The sequence below is a fragment of the Archocentrus centrarchus genome, unplaced genomic scaffold (genome assembly GCF_007364275.1).
Source record: "Archocentrus centrarchus isolate MPI-CPG fArcCen1 unplaced genomic scaffold, fArcCen1 scaffold_27_ctg1, whole genome shotgun sequence".
Taxonomy (NCBI): Eukaryota; Metazoa; Chordata; class Actinopteri; order Cichliformes; family Cichlidae; genus Archocentrus; species Archocentrus centrarchus.
Genome location: NW_022060257.1, coordinates 1,003,442 through 1,017,758, shown reverse-complemented (window position 1 = coordinate 1,017,758; position 14,317 = coordinate 1,003,442). Strand labels below are relative to the sequence as shown.

Below are 14,317 nucleotides of genomic sequence, written 5' to 3'. Positions count from 1 at the left end.
CTGTGCTTCGAGGATTCTGACAGTATGACACAGGATTGCTGGTTCATTTAAATTAACACATTCATCCTACTTTAACCAGGTCCCTGTAAGGCAGAATAAATCAATATGTTGATTAATTATTAAATCAATTACTAACAGGGACTTAGAAGAGAGACCAAAAGTTTAACAATCATAATTTAACTGTTTTGCTCTTTACTACATTTAAGGGTTCTATGTTGGTCTTTCTTTGTCAATTTTTATGGTTAAATTGTGTGGTAATTTTTTTTTTTTTTGGGGTGGGGGGGTTGCTTATTTTGATGATCTACTGTAGTAGCAGACACAATCTCTATGGGGATGGGGTTTTGGGGGATGACAGGAGGAGAGAAGCTGAAGATAGGCAATTATCGATAAAGTCCACATTATTTTTGGAAACCACTCAGACAGCAATTTAAGGAGAAAATGTGGCTAAACATGTCACTCCTGATCTGACTGGAAAGGGGACCCAAGAAAACTAAAGTCTGACATTGTTTTGGCAAAGTTGCATACTGATTCAATATTAACTTTAGTGATCTCCGACTAATGTAACCAGGTGTCGTTACTGCTGACGTGAATTATTATTTTAGCCAGCAGTTTCAGGGTTCCTTGTGTCGCCTGCTCTGACCCCTGGAAGACAATCAACAATGGCTGCTGGTGTCTCCAGCTCCACATTCTCAGAATAGAGTCACCAATGACCAGAGTTTGTTCCTCAACAAGTGTGTCACTGAGTAGGGAAAAACTATTTGAAATGTGAATGGGTTTGTGGTGTACAGGGAGCTTCTGTGCTTCCTCTTGACCATCACACAGCCAGCCTGGTTGAGACAATCTGCTGATAGTGGTGGCAAAACTACCTTTGCCCATGCTGATTACAGAGGCCTGGCTAGCTACATGATTTTCCAGGTTGCAGAGCTGGGTCTAAAGCTACATTTATTACAAGTATCGTCAAGGAGTAGTTAAACATTTGACACACTAAGTAAAAAATTGACGGAGGAACATGAGACGAAGCCATGCTGTTAGTGACTTGGCGAAGAGCTGTACCAAGCTAGCAAATCCCTGAAGACATAATAAGTGAATATCAGGAATATAATTTAGAGAGTGTGCTTTGGATAAAGTACATGAAGATTACACTATGAAATAAACCATTATCCAAAGATTTGTAATTAATTTGTAATTAACCCTTTTACTGCCAGCAGGCCAGCAGTGACTCCTGTTTTATATAATAATAATAATAATAATAATAATAATAACAATAACAATAATAATAATAATAATAATAATAATAATAATAATAATAATAATAAAAGCTTTACTCACGAAAACAAGAACCATAATTTTAATGTAAAACCTCTTGTGATGAATCAATGTCAGATTCAACTCATTGTCATTGTGCGCACAAGGCACACAATGAAATGATTGTTCCAGATCACTCATCCAGAGACAAGCATCTGCAGTCATGCTGCCAGAGACCGGCGTTACCGTTAGGCAATGTGGTTTAAGTGTCTTGCCCAAAGACACAACGCAGCACAGGGACAGGGGCTCGAACAAGCAACCCTCCGGCTGCAAGGCGAGCACCTACTACTGCACCACTGCCACCAGTGTCATTGTAGGAAGATAATTTCAATTTTACTTTTGCCAACAACATTAACACTATAATAGACTATAGTATGTGTTATTTTGAAAGTCCCTATAGATCTTGGTTCACAATGTTTCTGACACAGATGTGACTATTGGCTTGTTATCATAATAGGTAAAATATGAATTTATAACCTCAACAAAATGCTGACTAAGCCATAAAAGTCTGTCCTGAAAGGTACAGAAAAACTTTACAGTGCACTAGTCCAACAGTGCACAAGTTTAATGTTCTGAAGCCATTAACAGTATTTTTAGTTTGTATGAAAAAATTTAGATTAATTTAGCTGTTGTTTCTCATTGGTTTTGACAGGTAACAAGGAACTCTTGAGTAATAACTGATAGTAAATTAGTTGTTTGCAGGGGTTAAAGTGGGGTTTGGCAAGTGGAGGAACCCTACAGTAGGTACTGGTGTAGCGGGGCAGCATGGGTAAATGACTACAGTCACAGACTGGCTGACCTATTGCTGCTGCTCTGAGGTTTACTGCTTTGTGCTGATTTTGCCTAACAAATTCTACAATATATAAACAGATGTTCGATGAGCCATTGTGGCTGCTCTTGATGCCCTAGCCAGTATAACGCTACCGTATGCTCAGCAGCCATGTTGAAATGCATCTTGGCACTTATTAGGGTAGCTATTTTGAGGCATTATCTAAATTAACTTTCATTTCATAAAAACTGTATACACAAACTATCAAGTCCAATCTGATTTAAAAAAAAAAATTACTTTTTTTTTTTTTTTGCTTTTTTTGCCCACAAATAAAGTTTTAAAAGTCTTTCCCCTGGAAGTTATAATTCTATCACCATCTTGGGGGTTGCCAGTGGGGTGCAGGAGGTAGAGCAGGTCATCTGCTACAGTAATTAGAAGGTTGGTGGTTTGATCCCCGGCCAATGTATAGTTGGGCAAGACACTGAACCCTGAGTTGCTCTCCAATGTATTCACCTTGAAAGTGTAAGAAGGTGAATGTATGTTGCTGAAAGTCTGTAATTATGACATTGTCCACTGTAGTCACTGGCACGACTTCACTCTGAAGAAGTGGTGGCTCTAAGAGCAAGTGGGGAGTGATGATTGGAGTGCAAATGTGTTTGAATGTTAAATAAAGCCCTTAGGTGTAGCAAGAAGTGCTTGTATGATGGGTGTGAATGGGTGAATGAAGACATGTTGTATAAAGCGCTTTGAGTACTCAAGCAGAGTAGAAAAGCACTATAAAGAACCAGTTCATTCACCATCTTTGCTGTTACAGAATTCTCAAATAAGTCCAACATAGTTCATCACTGTTAACTGCATCACAGTATTGCAAACTACTTAGTTTAGCTGCACTTATTCTATTTTAGTTTGTTTTCAACGGCATTTCTCTATGTGAAATAAACAGATAACATCAGCAACACTGGTATAATTTCATTATTTGATGAAAGAAAAATCATGAAATCATGAAAAATAATACAACATGAATCTGGACTACATATGTTAGATTAAAACTTCCGTTTTATTAAATCTCACTTGCTGAGAAGTCCTTACCTTTGAAAATATTCTAGAATTTAACACTCTTTTGTACATCTTTCTCCATGGCTGAGAGTGAAGTTATAGCATATATTTTTTTTCTCATCTGCCACTTAGAAAGTGTTACTCATTTATGCCTGCTCCTCTTCAGTAGAGCTAGCTACATGCTGAAGCACCACAACTTTATGGACAACTGTACCATTAATGGATGTCAATGGGTTCAAACTGGGTTGAAGTTTACCTCTGACTGCCATCAGTGACAGTGGGCTCCATGGTGATGTTCTCCTCGGGATTGAAAAGAGGCCGCAGAGAGCCGTACCATAAGTTGACCAGCGTGAGCTTATGGAAGCCTGCAGATTTACCAAAACACCATGACAAATGTTTATTACCTTGAATCAGGAAAAAATAAGATACTAAAATGCTTTGAGAAATGTTATTACTTTTGATTATGGTTCACATATTGTTCACTATAAAAATTTGTTATAAAACCCAACAAGTGACTCTATCTGCACTTTTCTGTATAACCTTGAAAGTGTTAGAAGGTGAATGCATGTTGCTGAAAGTCTGTCATTATGACATTGTCTGCTGTATTCACTTGCATGACTTCACTCTGAAGAAATGGTGGCTCTAAGAGCAAGTGGGGGATGATGATTGGATTTTGTAGAAATCTCTTACCATTGTTATGGAGATCCTGTATCTTCTGATACGGGATTGAAATGCAGTCTCGGATGGTGGGTTTCTCTGTTTCAGGTCCACAAAAGCTTGATCCTATGGATCCTTCCTGCAGCTTCTGCTGCTGCACCACCAATTCTAACACACACACACACAGACACACAGACACACACACACACACAAGACCTTTACCATTGGGTAACTTGGCCAAGATTTTAAAAAGATGCACCTATGGTGTGAATTTGAACATTCTAGGACAGATTCTCAAGTTCACAAAATTGAAAAGGGTTATGGCTGGTGGGGGTGATGACAATACCCCATCAGCTTTTTCAGGCTGAAAAAGGATAAGCAGAAGTAGATGGATGGATAATAATAATGTGTATGAATTATCTTAATAAAAAGTACTATTGCTGTTGCAACCGTGTTGTTGCTGTGGCATCAGTGTCATGGAACAGTTTACACTGTTTGAGTTTTGATGGTTCGTGCTTTTCAAGCACAGAAGCCAGAATTTTCACTGGTGAGTCCTGACAGTTTGATTAAAAGGCTTTCATTTTGGGGAATGGCCCTGTAAGTTGTAATTAAGATATGCTTCACATGTATTTTTGGATCTGGTGGTGAAACAAAGTTGAGATCTCTAGAACTATTGAGAAATTTACGTGAAAACTTTATATCCTTGACTGTGTATACACAGAGAGTTGATCAGCAAAACAATGACGGACGCTTACACAACAATTCTTTTAGGTGATTGTTTTACTGTTCACTTTGTCACATTTTAATAACTTTCTGCAAACTTGCTTACTGACCAAACTGAAAAACTTACACATTTTCTCATCATCACTAACAGAACTATTTGCAACTGCAATAGAAATAGTAAACAAAATTAGCTTTGCAGCAATGCCTCGACAAACCTTGATGTTGATGTCCTCAATAAACTTTGGGTTGAATGCAAAGTATAGCTTAACCCTGGGACATTGAAGTTGCAACTGAATAGCTATAGAGGGCTTTGAAATACATTTATTTTATCTTTGTTAGTCATACTGTAGGCCAATACTGCAGTTCTCAGGACAAATTTTTGTTGTTTGTTTAATCATGGCAGATAATGTGAATAGTCAGTATTTACAGCTCTATTTCTCTTATATCTCAGGTAAATAAAGCTGAGGAGCAAAGTCCTATCAACAGGTAAAATACTGAGCCGAACCCTCAAGGTCCCAGACCTCTAGTAGAGGACCCAAACTTGAAGGAAAAAGACCTCCAAGGGGAATACTCACACACATAACAGCTAACAGCCAAAATTTTGACTCAGTGAAACTCAAAATGTTAACAAATGATAATGATTACATAGAAAACCCAACAGTCAAAACCACGCCCTATGAGCAAGTATGTGGTGACAGTGAGAAGGAAAAAAACCCTTTTAACAGGAAGAAACCTCCAGCAGAACCAGGCAGTCATCTGCCGCAACCAGTTGGGGCTGAGGGGAGAGAGACTGGACAAAAGACATGCTGTGGAAGAGATCCAGAGATTAATAATAACTAAGGATTAAATGGAGAGTGGGGTATAAACAGAGTAAAAAGAGGTGAATGAAAAGAAACACTTAGTGCATCATGGGACACCCCCCCCAAGCAGCCCAGGCCTGGATTAGGGTTATCTGATCCAGCCCTAACTCTAAGTTTTATCAAAAAGGACAGTTTTAAGCCTAATCTTAAAAATAGAGAGGGTGTCTGTCTCCTGAATCCAAATTGGTAGCTGGTTCTACAGAAGAGGGACCTGAAAGCTGAAGCCTCTGCCTCCTAGGAACCACAAGTAAGCCAGCAGTATGAGAGTGAAGGGCTCTATTGGGATAATATGGAACTATGAGGTCTTTAAAATATGAGGTCTTTAAAATAAGATGGGGCCTGATTATTCAAGACTATGTAGAGTGATGCTTTTCAGCATTACTCTGAGACAGGATATTTCTTATTTTAGAAATATTGTGCAAATGCAAAAAAAGCAGTCCTGCTTAGTATCTGCCTACTCACCATGCCTCTAAGACCTGCAGAACTGAATATAATAACCTCAGGTTTATCTGAATTTAGAAGCAGGAAATTAGAGGTCATCCAGGCCTTTATGTCTTTAAGACATTCCTGCAGTTTAACTAATTGATGTGTGTCAAATGATACCCAGCTTTTTCAGGTATAGAAAACGCTGGGTATCATCTGCATAACAATGAAAATTTACACAATGCTTCCTAATAAAACTGCCCAAAGAAAGCATGTATAGTGTAAATAAAATTGGTCCTAGCACAGAACCCTGTGGAACTCCATAATTAATCCCCATTTACATGAACAACCTATTAGAGAAATATGATTCAAACCACTGCAGCACAGTACCTTTAATACCTATGGCAGGCTTTAATCTCTGTAATAGAATGTCATGGTCAACAGTATTACTGAGGTCTAACAGGACAGGCCTGTCTAACAGCTCTTCATGTTACCATGAAGAGCTATTTTGATGGTTGGTTTGTGCATGTGCTGCAGCCCTGATGGAAAATACATATTTGCTGTTTGTCTTCCCCTGCTTTCTCATTCCTGTCTACTCTTTACTGCTGAACTGTCAAAGGTAAAAAGCCCCCAAATAAATATTCTATAATATCTTAAATAATTATTGGCTAGTTCTAGTTTTTAGGATACACTACTACAGGGGTTGGACAATGAAACTGAAACACCTGGTTTTAGACCACAATAATTTATTAGTATGGTGTAGGGCCTCCTTTTGCAGCCAATACAGCATCAATTCATCTTTGGAATGACATATACATGTCCTGCACAGTGGTCAGAGGGATTTTAAGCCATTCTTCTTGGAGGATAGTGGCCAGGTCACGACGTGATGCTGGTGGAGGAAAACGTTTCCTGACTCACTCCTCCAAAACACCGCAAAGTGGCTCAATAATATTTAGATCTGGTGACTGTGCGGGCCATGGGAGATGTTCAACTTCACTTTCATGTTCATCAAACCAATCTTTCACCAGTCTTGCTGTGTGTATTGGTGCATTGTCATCCTGATACATGGCACCGCCTTCAGGATACAATGTTTGAACCATTGGATGCACATGGTCCTCCAGAATGGTTCGGTAGTCCTTGGCAGTGACACGCCCATCTAGCACAAGTATTGGGCCAAGGGAATGCCATGATATGGCAGCCCAAACCATCACTGATCCACCCCCATGCTTCACTCTGGGCATGCAACAGTCTGGGTGGTACGCTTCTTTGGGGCTTCTCCACACCGTAACTCTCCCGGATGTGGGGAAAACAGTAAAGGTGGACTCATCAGAGAACAATACATGTTTCACATTGTCCACAGCCCAAGATTTGCGATCCTTGCACCATTGAAACTGACGTTTGGCATTGGCATGAGTGACCAAAGGTTTGGCTGTAGCAGCCCGGCCATCTAGATTGACCCTGTGGAGCTCCCGACGGACAGTTTTGGTGGAAACAGGAGAGTTGAGGTGCACATTTAATTCTGCCGTGATTTGGGCAGCCGTGGTTTTATGTTTTTTGGATACAATCCGGGTTAGCACCCGAACATCCCTTTCAGACAGCTTCCTCTTACGTCCACAGTTAATCCTGTTGGATGTGGTTTGTCCTTCTTGGTGGTATGCTGACATTACACTGGATACCATGGCACTTGATACATCACAAAGACTCACTGTCTTGGTCACAGATGCACCAGCAAGACGTGCACCAACAATTTGTCCTCTTTTGAACTCTGGTATATCACCCATAATGTTGTGTGCATTGCAATATTTTGAGCAAAACTGTACTCTTACCCTGCTAATTGGACCTTCACACTCTGCTCTTACTGGTGCAATGTGCAATTAATGAAGATTGGCCACCAGGCTGGTCCAATTTAGCCATGAAACCTCCCACACTAAAATGACAGGTGTTTCAGTTTCATTGTCCAGCCCCTGTATATTGTTAACTGAAATTAAGAACTTACTAAAATACTGAAATTAAGAAACTAATAAAATACATTTGGGTAAAGATGGATAAAGCCTCCCAGTGAGCCTGAATTGGATAAGTGGAAGAAAATGGGTATGGATGGAAATTTTGATCCCTGAATTCTGGCAAAAATGAACTTGCACCAGTAAATGGAACCTTCCCATTCCCTCTATTGGTGCCCAACTTTGTTAAATAAGTTTGGCCAAGTGATGAACCCAAAACATATCCCCGTGCTATAATATTCTGGGTAATTGATTAAACTGAAATTTCTCCATGGTGCAACATCCCACCAGGACACCCAATGTTTTGACCTGGCCAGGCAGTAAATAAATTCAGTATATTTTGGGGATTTGAGGTGGAATAACCCTGCTATCTTTCCTAATATAATGTTTCATATTATTCTCTGTATAGACCTTTTCTCATTTTTTTTTCTTTTTATATTGTTACATAGTTATGAAGGATGAAAAACTGTGAAGTGACCATAAACAGATGAGAAGGCATACACTTAAAATTTATGAATAAAATTCATCTAAACAATGTACACAGGTGTAAATAGTAAAATAAATAAATAAATAAAATAAACATCTTGGAAATGATAACCATTCTGCTATTTTAATGGTCATATTTACAATCAGCATGTCAAAATCCACGAGACATGGCACATTTTACCATTTGACTAGTGAATTAAGGAATAGTCAGGTTAATTGTTAGGATGCAGTTTGGTCCATAAGTATTTGAATGATAACACCATTTTGGGTTTTTTGTTTGCTTTTTTGTTTTGTTCACCACCACAGAGGATTTTATGAAAAGCAATCCTTATATTTAAATTTATGTAAATTTTTCCATTATATTTCACTTACTGAAAATGAGTTACTGACTATAATTCCTAAGCAGTTAACATACTAGTTTTGTTTAAAGAGTATGTTTTGTGATCCATAATCATAAATAGATACTGAAACCCAATAGGTCTATAGTCTTAAAATTAAAGCTAAGATAAATTCTGAATTTGATTGTAACGTATCTATCCATGCAACCATAAATATCTTTTTGTTAAGCATGTATTTGATTATCAGTATAAAACTCTTTTCTTGATGTTCTCTTACTGTGTTTCTGTCACCACTGGTGAATAGATCTCATCTTTCTGAAGGTCATTTGTTACATAATGGCATTTTTTCCGAGGCTTTGTAAAACTGCTTGATGATGGACTCAGATTCTGGCTCAAATCTGTCATGCGTTTGTATCAAAATGCCTATGCATTTCATGTTTCATCTATTTTTTCATCCATTTTAATATGTGTGTGTGTGTGTGTGTGTGTGTGTGTGTGTGTGTGTGTGTGTGTGTGTGTGTGTGTGTGTGTGTGTGTGTGTGTCAGAGAGAGACACTCACTAATGTTGGGGCTGTGGATGGTCAGGTGACTGGTCTCTGCCATCAAGCGAGGGCTCACACTGGTCAACATTCGGTCAATGCTTTTGACCACATCCATGGGGCCGTTTACCACCTCAAACATAGAGCACAAGTGGGTTAACAGCAGTGACACATACCTGCTATGCTTGCTCACTGCAGTCATCAAAAAGCTGAAGAGGTACATCTCAAAATAGCCATTTAATGCCACAAAATACTTTCAGCTCCAGTAACTGTTTGCCAGTTTGTTACTGTTTGTTGGAGCTGAACAGGGCACACACATACCTCACTGGATAGGTCTATAATGTGGGGCACAATCATCATTTTCCTATTGTCTGTACTGAAAACCTGCATTCTGATTTCAGTTTCCCCATTGAAGAGCTGAGCTTTGGAGACAGAGCTGGGAGCAGAGTGAGGGAGTTCTGTGGATGAGCACATGCACAGTTTTTTTTTAAAGTGCTCATCACTGAATCTGCGTTGAGTTGGCCTTGGAGCACTGAGAGGCCTGAGGGGGAAGGAAGGCAAAGTGCTGAGAGAAACACTTGTCATAAGGCAACCTTTATACAGATCCATACACATCAATAGTGCAGAAGCAGAAGATGAAAAAATAACAGAGGCTGGTGACAGAGATTAGGGAAAACACAGTGGACCAAGTGTGAACAGGATTACATATATAGAAAGATAGATGGATACTTTATTGATCTTGCGAGGGAAATTATTGTGTTATAGCAGCAAATAAAATAGTACAATCTACAATAAATAACACAGTGAGAGTAGAATTGCCACAGATGCAGAGTGCAAAACTATACATATACATGGAATTTTTTTCTCAGTAATTGGAGAAAAAAGGGAAAATCTGTATGATTAAGCAGTGGCTTGGAGGCAGACTTTAAATACATCAGCTGTGTTCATCATCATTCACGCTTTTGTTGAGCTCTCATAGGCTCTCTGAGTCTAAAGAAGCATACTGTCCTCTAGTGGATTAAAAGTAAAATAACACCTACCCTGCCTACCTACCTACCTAGATGCATTAGCAAAACCATTGCTCATTCTAGGCATCTGTGGAGCTCTTTTGGGACAATAGCCATTATTCTTCCACCTTCTCTCTACTGAGCACTCATCAGACCACTGGTTTCTTCCCCAAAATTAATTTTCCCTAAATCTGTAAATGTAACTGTATAGAAGTTAATGGAAACATCTTTATTCTAGGTAACTTTACCTCTTAACACCCATTAGGTAATTGGTGACCTTTTTAGAATTATGTATAAGGGTTGGGTCAAATTTGTGTCCACCGCTTTTCTTATTTGGAAACTCTGAAATAAAATTCTAAGACACTTAATTTTGAATATGACATCTAGCATCTGAAAATTTGTTGATTTAACATGTGACTAAGACAAAACCTATCATTAACCCTTATTAATTAATCATCAGCCAGAGAGTCCAGACTGGTGGCAGAAACATTACATTTTTATCACATATCATATAGAAGTTCTGAGAGCATGTCCATTAAAAGACCTGATTTACATTTGACCGAAATGATAAGAAATGAGAAAGAAATGAAATGATACCCCAAAATCAAGATTTTGAGGTTTTAACCTGAGTTAAATAGGCAGTCCAATAATTTTACATATCAAAGCCAGTTTACTCATTTTGGAAAGTGTTATATAGCCCAGGAAACCACTTGTAGAATTCATTGGCTCTCAAAGTTTTGAAAGTTGTGTAGCATAATGCCTGGGTTCTGAAAATATGGGCTTTGGACCATTTACTATAAATATAATATGATGACCATAAATGATAAACAACTGCAAGTCTACATAACATCCAGTCACAGTTTCTCAATTCAGAAAAGCATAGTGACACCCAGTACTGAAGGCAGCTAGAACACCTTCTATATGTCTTTCAAGTGCTTTCTTTTGTTCCCCTCATCCCCCATTTAGCTCCTTGAGGCCACCGTTGTTATATATAAATAAAATTGAACTGAATTGAAAGTTTGTCACATGCAAAATTATATAAGCATAATGTGGAGTGAAATGCTTATGTACCAGACCAGCTGTATAAGTAAAGAAGAAGACATGAATGGAGAATAATTCCAATCAAATTGTTTTAACTAGTAGCTCAACTATAGTCCAGAGGAGCGTATTCAGTAACTGAATAATGGGTGTGTACTGGGTGGGGTGGGTTTAAGTTGTAGTCTCATTTAGCAGTCTGATGACTTGAGGGTAAAAGCTCCTCCTCATCCTTTCTGTCACAGCAGTATGAAGAATATTCTGTTGTTAGAGCGGCTCTAGATGTGCAGCGTTTGATGTCTATGTCCTGCAGATTTTAGAGATTGGACCTGCTGGTTCTCTTGGCTGAATGAACTACCCTCTTGAGGGCCAAGTGGTCCTGTCAGGTGGTTCAGGTGGTGATGCTGTCACTCGGGATGCTTTCTATAGTGCAAGAGTAGAAGTTCCTGACCACCCTGGGCAGGAGGTTGAAGCCCTTTAATCATCTAAGGTAGTAGAGGTGTTCAAAATATGTTCAACATATGGTTGGAATATGTTCCTAACACTAACTTGATATTAACTGTATGTATTTTTTAAATTGAAAAAATTGCTTTTCAGACATGAGGTTTGATGTTTTCTAAACATTCGTTCCTTTAAATATTCCATGCCTCAAATATTTATAAAAAAAATAACTAATAGAATTTAATAAACGTCAGGTTCTTGTAGTTCATGTCAAAACACATTTAAGTGTGAGCACATTAATGTACTGTGTGCATCATAAAAAAGTGTATCAGTTATCAGACAAACAGAGAACCACAGACTCACATCCACTCCCATTTCACTAATTGATCATATGTAGCAAGGTTTCATCTCTAAATACAGAGTGTATTATATATTAAAATAAACAGGGAAACATAGGGCAACTCTGAATATTAACTGAGCTAAACCAGGCTTTTCCTACCTTGATGACACTCATTTTAGCCACATTGAGAGTTGAGCAGGATCATGTGAGACCTTGGAGTTCTACTTCTTAAGCATGTACAGTAATTCTTCACCACATAAAAAGAATGGTAACATGTAAAATCTCATTTTGAATTTAGAAGCTGTCATTATTCCATGCATTTCAAAATCTATTCTTACTAGTGAGCTGGAGATCCTTGAATGCAATGAGTGGGTCCAGACTGACAACTGCATTCTGCTATTTGACTCTACAATAGTAATCAGGTCCGATGTAGAACCACAAATTGCACAAATTTGGAAAAAATACATGCATTTAGTACCATGAAACTCCCACAATGGAACACAATCCCTGATAATGTAATGATAATATTTTACAGGTGGAGGCCACTGACATTTTTTTTTCACTGTTTATTTCACTAGTTTTGCATTTGGCTAGACTCAGTGTCACTGCTGGAAGCATGAGGCAATATCTGGACCCTACAGAGGTTGCACAGGTAGTCCAGCTACTTCAGGATGGCACATCAATACACACCATTGCCAGAAGGTTTGCTGTGTCTCCCAGCACAGTCTCAAGAGCATGGAGGAGATTACAGGACACAGGCAGTTAGTATAGGGGAGCTGGACAGGGCTGTAGAAGGTTTGATATCTGTTCCAATGTGCAAGGAGGTACAAGATGAGCACTGCCAGAGCCGTACAAAATGACCTCCAGCAGACCACTGGTGTGACTGTCTTTGACCAAACAATCAGAAACAGATTTCAAGAGGTGATCTGTGGGCCAGATGTCCTCTTGTGGGCTGTGTGCTCATTCCAAAGAATACCAGAATTGGCAGGTCCACCATTGGTGCCCTGTGCTTTTCACAAGATTAGAACAGGTTCATCCTGAGTACATGTGACAGATGTAAAAGGGTCTGGAGAATCCATGGAGAATGTTATGCTGTTTGTAGCATCGTTCATCATGACAGATTTGGGGATGGTCAATGATGGTCTGGGGAGGCATATCAATAGAAGGATGCACAGACCTTTACCTCTCATAGATGAGAACAGGCAACGGCACCCAATTGCCATTAGGTATCGAGATGAAATCCTTGGACCCACTGTCAGACCCTACACTGGTGCAGTAGGTTCCAGTGGGTGTCTTTAAATTCATCCCTCTGTAGGTTGATAATTTTAATTTCCAGCAATCTATGTGGCACCCGTTAGTTCCTAACACATTACCCAGTCCATATCAGGATAGCAATGCAGTATGATTATTTTCCCATTGAGATCTGATTTGTTTTCAGAGTTTTCCTTAATTTATTTATTTTTTGAGCACTGAAAAGTAAACAGGGCTCTGTGTGTTTAGACATATACAGTGGCATGAAATAAAATTATAATTCCAGATGGACACTGCCCAGAATAAAAAAAAACATCCATCCATCCATCCATCCATCCATCCATCCATCCATCATCATCTGTTTATCCATTTCAGGGATGTGGGGGTACTGGAGCCTGTCTTAGCTATCATAGGGCAAGAGGCAGGGTGCACCCTGAACAGGGCACGAACAGAACACAATTAAAGTTTTGGGGTTTTTGTTTCAGCAGTATGGTTTGGAGAGCATTATTGAATAAAATAAGTGAATATTTATGTTCATGCTTTTTTTTGTCTCTTGTAGTTTTATGAGCTATATGCAATGTTACACAATATATACTCTCTGAATGACAAAAATAAATTAAGGTTGTACTGATCTGGGATGGGTAACATTATCTGATTGTGATACTGTAAAAGGCTAAAAAAAGTATGCAAAAGGTACAAGTATTAATGTTAGGGAAAGCCACAGCTTTGAGAATATAAAGTGAAACTATGTATGTACTACCTCTTTGATGGCTTGCCACTTGAAGGTGTTTTCTTCACTGATGATGCTGTCAGCCACACTGATGAAGTGCTGACTGAGCTCTTGGACATTGTCCTGGCTGTGGTTAGTGTCATAGGTAAATGGCTGTGAGGATACATCAACGGTTAGAGACAGAAGCTGTATGAGGGACACCATGTCTACTGGCTGCAGTCCCTCCTCCTGGGTGTCATCCAGGGCCTGGACAGAGACGTTAAGCAGGGCAGATGCCTGGGCCAGACTGCTCAGCGCTGATGGCTGCAGTCCCAGCACTGGCTGGGAGAGGAAACAGGGTTCAGCAAAGTTGTTTTG

General features: G+C 39.1%; 1 protein-coding gene across 1 annotated transcript in view; it reads right to left on the bottom strand.

Moving 5' to 3' along the window:
* The window catches only part of adgrd2 (adhesion G protein-coupled receptor D2), a 78,779-nt gene that overhangs the window by 56,383 nt on the left and 8,079 nt on the right, over nt 1–14,317 (bottom strand). The window contains exons 8-11 of the mRNA XM_030723784.1: nt 13,991–14,281; nt 9,178–9,289; nt 3,821–3,955; nt 3,387–3,495 (exon numbers count right to left, since the gene is read on the bottom strand). Of these exons, the coding sequence (XP_030579644.1) occupies nt 3,387–3,495; nt 3,821–3,955; nt 9,178–9,289; nt 13,991–14,281 (647 nt within the window). The remainder of the gene's footprint in view (nt 1–3,386; nt 3,496–3,820; nt 3,956–9,177; nt 9,290–13,990; nt 14,282–14,317) is intronic.